The following is a 7500-nucleotide window of genomic DNA, read 5'->3' as shown; positions in this document are numbered from 1 at the left end:
TCATCATCATCATCATCACCACCACCTAGTTCACACACTCATTTCCCAATCCCACAGCAACATAAGGAACACTGCATGTTTCACTGACAGTGTTTGTTTATAATTGAGCCCTTCAACCTTAGCAATCTGCTCTCTCTCACTCTCTCTCTCTCTCTCCTCCCTCTCCCTCTCTCTCACTCTCTCTATCTCTCTCACACACACTCTTCCTCTCTCTCTCACACACATTCTCTCTTTCTATTTCTCTCGCTCTCCCCCCCCCCCCCCCCCCCCAGGGAGAGTTGGGAGCCCCAGGTCCGTGTGGTGTCCCCGGCCTCATTGTGAGTATTAAAAGCTGAGCGTCTAGCTGCCAGAACGTTCTATAGGGAGATTCGGTCTGTTCAGGTCGTCTGGGATAAATCCAACACACAAACGCAGTCAACATTCTTTTCGACATTCCACTGATATCTGTGCTGGATGCTGAAACTGGGCATACTATTATGGGATGGTGGGGGGTTTGGGAGAGGGGTTATCAGGCTCATACAGTGTTATAAGTGTTTGTTTTCTCTGTGTGTTGTTGGTGGCAGGGGGACATGGGCCCTGTTGGTGTGATGGGCTCGCCAGGACCATTCGGACTCAAGGTAATGGGTGTTATGGAAACTGGGCAATTGTGCACATACAAATCATCATCATCATCATCATCATCATCATCATCCATCATCATCATCATCAAACCTTTATTTATACTCGTTAACATCACATGCCCTAGTTAATACAAAAATGGCTGCTCATTCATCAGATTTCTGTTATTGTTAATATGTTTTTATTGAGCATTCTATTTATTCTCCCCTCCTCCAAGGGAGTGCCAGGAAACCCAGGAGAGGCAGGACTGAAAGGTGATAAGGTGATCTGAATATGTCTTTCTTAGTCTATTAACAAGCTCAAACCACGCATGTTAGACGTTTAGACTATACCGAATCACCAAAATCACCAAAAGATGCATCTCTCCAGACTCTGGCAACGCTATTAACAGACCACGACTAACCTAATCATCATGCATGACTTTTGAGTGGTTCAAACGGAGTGTCTTTTTAAAATAACCCGTTGGGCGTGGTGGTGATAACCGGCCTGGTGCGCTCTCCTCAGGGGGACGTCGGTTTTCCGGGAGAGCCGGGGGAGTGTGGATTCCAAGGCGACAAGGTATTGTTCTACTTTGGCTTCAACTAAATTGGCTTGAACTTTGGGGCAGCGGTGGCCTAAAGGTTAGAGAAGCGGCTTTGTGACCGGAAGGTCGCCGGTTCGATCCCCGGGACCGGTAGGAACACCAACCGCTGAAGTGCCCTTGAGCAAGGCACTTAACCCCCAACTGCTCCAGTGAAGTTGCTCAGTGGCCAACGGTGTCGACTGTGGTTGTACTGGGCAGCTCCCAGGTGTGAATGGAACTGTGTGAATGTGAAGCAGGGCGTAGCTGAAAAAGAGCATCTGTGCTCAGCGAACCTACCCTGGGTAAATAAAGGTTAAAAAAATTATAATAATAAATAAACTAACAGATGTTTGGCTTCTTCTAACACGTGGAGCTCCCGGACACCTGCTGTCCGTCACCGTGACTTGATTACAACGAGGTGGTTCTTGTTTCACAGGGGATCCAGGGGTCACCTGGGCTGCCGGGTCTCCGTGGAAAACCTGGACCGCAGGTATTTTTATTAGACCTTTTGGTCAAATGGTATTTGCAAAATACATCTTAGTGTTTTGCTTTTAATCTGCTTGGAGTATCAAATGAGAGGCGTTTGCCAATTAAGGACAATATACAGAGTGCCACATAGTTTAGACAAAATGTGTTTTTGAAAGTCAATTATCCATATTCTCATGGTGGCCATTTTGCTTTCATATCATGCTCACTTTGGTGAATTCAGTACATTACAGACACTGAAATGTCCTCATGTGGTAAAACGCCACCTATCAGCTACTCTAAGCTAGTGAAAGGGTTAACCCGCTCATCGGTTTTTGACGAATGTACAGATCAATCCAATGGCCTGAAGAGGGTCATAGTATCGTCACCGGCCAGCCCTACTCGGTTTGGTGAAACCACTTGGCTCTTGGGCTAGCCACGAGCAGGCTGACTATGCTAGTAGTATCAGGGCTAAATTTACTGGCCATAGACCGGTGTGAGACAGGTCTTACCTTTGATAAACCAGTGTGAGACAGGTCTTACCTTTGATAAACCAGTGTGAGACAGGTCTTACCTTTGATAAACCAGTGTGAGACAGATCTTACCTTTGATAAACCAGTGTGAGACAGGTCTTACCTTTGATAAACCAGTGTGAGACAGGTCTTACCTTTGATAAACCAGTGTGAGACAGGTCTTACCTTTGATAAACCAGTGTGAGACAGGTCTTACCTTTGATAAACCAGTGTGAGACAGGTCTTACCTTTGATAAACCAGTGTGAGACAGGTCTTACCTTTGATAAACCAGTGTGAGACAGGTCTTACCTTTGATAAACCAGTGTGAGACAGGTCTTACCTTTGATAAACCAGGTCTTATCTTTGATAAACTGGTGTGTGACAGGTCTTACCTTTGAGCCGATCCAGGACATTTGGTGGTATTCAGTTATTATCTTAAAAGATGCATGATACAGCTAATACTAAAGAGATGTAAACATCAGACATGAAAGGGAAATTCCACTCCGGGTTTCTCTTGTATTTGTAGAAAGGTTGCTTTACTACAGAGTATATTGAGCTCACACTCAGCTCTGTATATATATAACCAGAGATACATGTATAACCAGAGATACATGTAGAGTCCTAAACTGCTGTGCATGCTCCAGCTTCCTGCTTTACAAAGGACTACACTGAGGTGGAAAAAGGCAGGTGTCAGACAACGTCAGTCAAAGGTCACCATTCCTACCAAACACACACTTTTTGTCATTTAGCTGACGCTTTTATCCAAAGCGACTTACAAGTTCTGCACAACAAGTCAGCAGGAAGGGTACAACTCTTACAACTGAGTAACAATGTTCATCAAACGGTGCTGAAACTTCGGTGCTGCAGTGATGAGTGCATAGTAGTAAAGACATATTAGTATAGTAGGTAGAGTGAATGGTAGTATAAGACAGTAAGAAGGTTAGTGTTTTTTAGTTTTTTCCCTTCATTCCAGATCAAGTTCAAGTTTCAAGTTTCTTTAATAGTTGTCATACAGAAGTACAGAATACTTTTATACAAAATGCTTCTTTCTGTTACGCTCCAGATATTGATTGAAGTGTGTTTTTAGTCGACGGCGAAAGATTGGTCGGGTTTTGGCTGTCCTAACTGTGGTGGGAAGTTCGTTCCACCATCGTGGAGCGAGGACCGAGAATAGGCGGCTTCTCTTTGATGACCCTCCCGGAGCTCGGATAGGAGTGGGTCTGAGGCAGCCAGAGGATGTAGAGCAGAGGGGTCTTGAGGGTGTGTAGTTAGACCATTGACCGGAGGTAGGAGGGAGTCATTCCCTTCGCTGTGCGATATGCCAGGTCGAGGACCTTGAAGCGTATTTGTGCGGCGATGGGGAGCCAGTGCAGGTCCGTAAGAAGTGGGGTAACATGGGCTGACTTTGGTAGGCTGGAGATCAGGCGGGCGGCTGCGTTCTGGATGAGTTGATCCAATGTTTCTGGAGATCAGAAACAGAGAGCAGATATCACTTTTAGCAGAGAGAGCCACACAGAGAGAATTAATCAGTTAAACCCCAATCTGATAAATTAGTTCCTTTCCCTTTACCATGGGCCATGCTGATTTGGCAAAATTACATCCAGCTGTTTTTTAAACCTTTAATCAGGGGGAGTGCCTGATTTCTCCATAGAGCCCTGTTGTACTTTTTTAGCGCAGCAGCTAGCGTAGGCAGGGGGCAACTTAGTCACGTGGTTCAGCGGGTATTGCTGATTGGCTCAAACACGCTATGTTTATAAACAAGAAACCCGTCTATAGTTGGTCTGTAATAGTATATTTTACATTACTCTACCTACTGAACAATTCAGGATATGCGATAACAACAGAGGTCATTCTTGATTTGTCTTAGGGTAAACCTGGTGACCAAGGACCTATTGGTTTACCTGGCCCTCTTGGCCCTGAGGTAAGAATATTTTATCATCACCATTTTACATAACACACATTACCAACTTCAACTGAGTTGGATTGAAGGATGTCAGCCAGTTTGACACGCGGGTCATCTGTCATTCTTAGCCATGCTGCCCCCAGTGGCGGCTCACAGGCCTTGCACTTTGTTTAAGATGAGTTTGTTTCACATCTATGATACTGTGTTTCCTTGTTATATTACAGAGATACTTGACATCCATTTTGTGCCAATTCATCATTCTGTTGAACTTTAAAGTTGCTTCATTGTGTCATAGTCTAGTATTAGAAGTCGCGGTATAAGATGTTCTCCTTGAGAGCCTTTAATAGAACTATGAAGCAACTTTTAATGAAAGAGTTAAGCCAATTTCACCACGTCATGTGGAGTTCTGAGTGTCTAGAAACGGTTCTAGGTGCATCTTCAGATAGAATGGAAGAAATCGACACAAAATGACTACCAAATATCTCTATGATGGAAAAGCATATCGGAATAACCGTCTTGTGTATATCAAGGCAAGAATGACGTTGGGCCTGTATGTCAAACATGGCGACCTTATATATTGTGTGATCTGTTTCCTGGTGTTATACTTAGGGCTTTCCAGGAGACATCGGCCCACCGGGTCTCAACGGCCCAGAGGGACCAAAGGTCAGTGTTTTGTTAGACATTAGTCTCTCTATATTCTGCCAATCCTTGTGTAGCTGAATTGAAATCCAAGCAAGCTCTCTGTGTTGCTATCCGCAGGGGAAGCTAGGCTCCAGAGGTTTACCTGGGCCAAGAGGAATTCCTGGACTAGAGGTGGGGTTGACTGACATCTACATTACTGAATCCATCCTCTTTTGCAAGTCAGAAAAATACAAAGCAATACTGTTATGTACTGTTAAGTTAATACTGTTAATTATGTCCTCTACTGATCTTTATTGTTTTATTGTGGATCCCCATTAGTCTACTCCAAGGTGAGACTACTCTTCCTGGGGTCCAAACATTTAAAATACAAACACAAATAAAATGTAAAAATATATATATATAAAACCACAAACATTGAAGTACTCACAAGAAAACATCACAACAAACAAAACAAGTGAATCAAAGCTCACTCAATATTCATAAGTCAGATATCACAATTCTCCAACCATAGAATACATATTCCATAATCAGTCCATGAGAACAAAACAGATATATGATTTTAACTCATAATATAGCATAACTTCTCTCAAGTCACCAATCACCTTTATATTTCCATACTAATTTCCATAATAAGTCAATGATCAACTACTGATCTTTGGACATCATTTTGTTTCCAGGGCGATGACGGACCACTCGGGCTACCTGGAGTCACTGGACTAGAGGTGAGTGCTGATTCCAGACCAAAGACACAAAAGCACAGTTAGCCTAGAATCCACACAGCACTCATTACATTCCAGGGGGGCCATGTGTCTAAATGCAGCGTCTGCTGTATCACCGTGGACAGTAAACCTTTGGCAGAAACGTTACCCTATTGTTCTAAAGTTATTTTGAAAGTCATCCTATTGCTTAGTGTCCAATTAGAGCACAAGATTGGTTAGGAAAATTGCTATGCTTTGCTACATACAGTAAGTCTATTCCATCATTGGAAAACCATCACTGTCACGTGTGATAAATTATAAAACAACGCATTCTTACCAGTGGAAATAGGACCCTTCTTTGCTAAATATGATTTCTTTGGCTAACGATACAGTCTGAATATCTGCTTTCTGCATTTGCTTTATGTTGCTCTAATGTTACTTTTGGAGAAAGGCCATTTTACCCAAATTCTGATAGTACTGTGTATATATTACACAGGTGAAAAATGTGTAATAGAAGATGTTGAATTCATGGCTATTGTGATTACTGAAGTGATAACTTATGAAGTTCCCCTCTTCAAATCTTTGTTTTGTCTGCTAATTAAATACAGTATCTCCATCGCAGATACATCCTGGGTGTAATAATCTTTTTAGACTCATTAAAGGGGCACTTCACCAAAGAACAATGCAGATTTATTTTGCACATAATCTCTCACACATCCAAAAGCAGTTTTGCACACATTGATGTCATCTGGGGCATTGAATCCTGGTGTTGTGTCAATTACAACTCCATACAATTATAAGGTAGCAGTCCCTATATGGTTATTGCTATTTTTTAGCAATTTAGGTAATTTAGGTCGTTTTCACAGCTGAGCTCTTTGGTCCGCTTTAATCTAACCCTGGTTAGTTTTCTCAGATAGTTGGTTCTGGGTGTGTTAAAGCTCATTGAACTCTGGTACAGACCAAACAAGTGAACTCTGGTCCGCCTGAAAACGTGGGGTTTGCTTGCCAGTAAACCCTGGTGTGGTTCCTTTGAGGTGTGAAGCAAACTCACAGGGGATCCAAAGGTTTTTTCAGCTGGTAAGTTAAAAATAACATTGTAAAAGAAATACCTCACATGCATAATTCAGGTGACAGTAGCCTAGAGACAGTGGCGCATAATTAATTACTGACTGGAAAGCGAATTGGAAAGCGTATAACACACATGTCATAACATTTGTGCAAGCCAGAATGAAGATCACATCATTATTCTGTGAGTGCAGCTGGATTTGGAAGAATCACACAATTCTGTCTTAACATACCATCTGGCGCTTCAGGTTATATAATCTCTTGTTTACCAACATTTCTTTTTTAATTAAGTTGTATAGTGACATGAATGAAATACGGGCTTTATATGATATGTGTTGCCAGGTTAGATTGAGAAGCCGCTTTATCCCCTTCATACACTGTTTAATTATTCCTGCACACACTGGCAACCCAGAGTGAACACATCTCCTCAGTGTCTGGACACAATCAGCCTCTGATAGAAAAGGAATGAGGACAAAATGAAAAAGATTGAAGCCCCTTTTTCACAGCATAATGCTGGCAGGTATGGGAGTCCAAATGATGTCCAATAAAAGGCTTTGTTTAGAAGGTTTGGTGCGCTTGACAAAGTGTAGAGTGAACGCTAACTGAACCAAATGAAAAGGGCAACACTGTTGCAACTTCACCCCCGAATCTACTAACTATAGAGTCTAACTATAGGTGTGAAAGCGACCGAACGCAGCACAAGGATTCATTGTCTGGTGACCATATTCAAACCAATTAACCGTCAATAACTATCAAAACTAAATTAACGTGTGCACAACTGCTTATAGAGCTTTTGGATGTGTGCGCTAAATAAATCTGCTGTTTTTTGGTGAAGTGACCCTTTAAAGAAGTTAGTGCAATACAAACGTCCTGATTTGGGTTTAGTTTCCTGCACCGTGCTACAGGGCCGTCCCATGTGGGCTCCTCCCAGACTAAATAAAGCGACAGCCTGGAGCTGTCGCTGCAGATTAAACAACAGCGGTGGCCTAATCCAACTAAAATCACCCAGACTCTGCTCTCTGTATTGGAAATTG

At 42.6% G+C, this 7500-nt stretch overlaps 1 protein-coding gene across 1 annotated transcript in view; it reads left to right on the top strand.

Moving 5' to 3' along the window:
* col27a1b (collagen, type XXVII, alpha 1b) overlaps window positions 1–7500 on the top strand; it is a 191350-nt gene that overhangs the window by 110907 nt on the left and 72943 nt on the right. The window contains exons 13-21 of the mRNA XM_084308104.1: window positions 273–317; window positions 564–617; window positions 836–880; window positions 1123–1176; window positions 1617–1670; window positions 4026–4079; window positions 4671–4724; window positions 4821–4874; window positions 5381–5425. Coding sequence (XP_084164230.1) covers window positions 273–317; window positions 564–617; window positions 836–880; window positions 1123–1176; window positions 1617–1670; window positions 4026–4079; window positions 4671–4724; window positions 4821–4874; window positions 5381–5425 — 459 coding nt within the window. The remainder of the gene's footprint in view (window positions 1–272; window positions 318–563; window positions 618–835; window positions 881–1122; window positions 1177–1616; window positions 1671–4025; window positions 4080–4670; window positions 4725–4820; window positions 4875–5380; window positions 5426–7500) is intronic.

The sequence above is a fragment of the Notolepis coatsorum genome, assembly GCF_963971535.1.
Source record: "Notolepis coatsorum genome assembly, chromosome: 2".
Taxonomy (NCBI): domain Eukaryota; kingdom Metazoa; phylum Chordata; class Actinopteri; order Aulopiformes; family Paralepididae; genus Notolepis; species Notolepis coatsorum.
The sequence above is the reverse complement of the archived record's forward strand: the minus strand, read 5'-3'. Positions and strand labels throughout refer to the sequence as shown.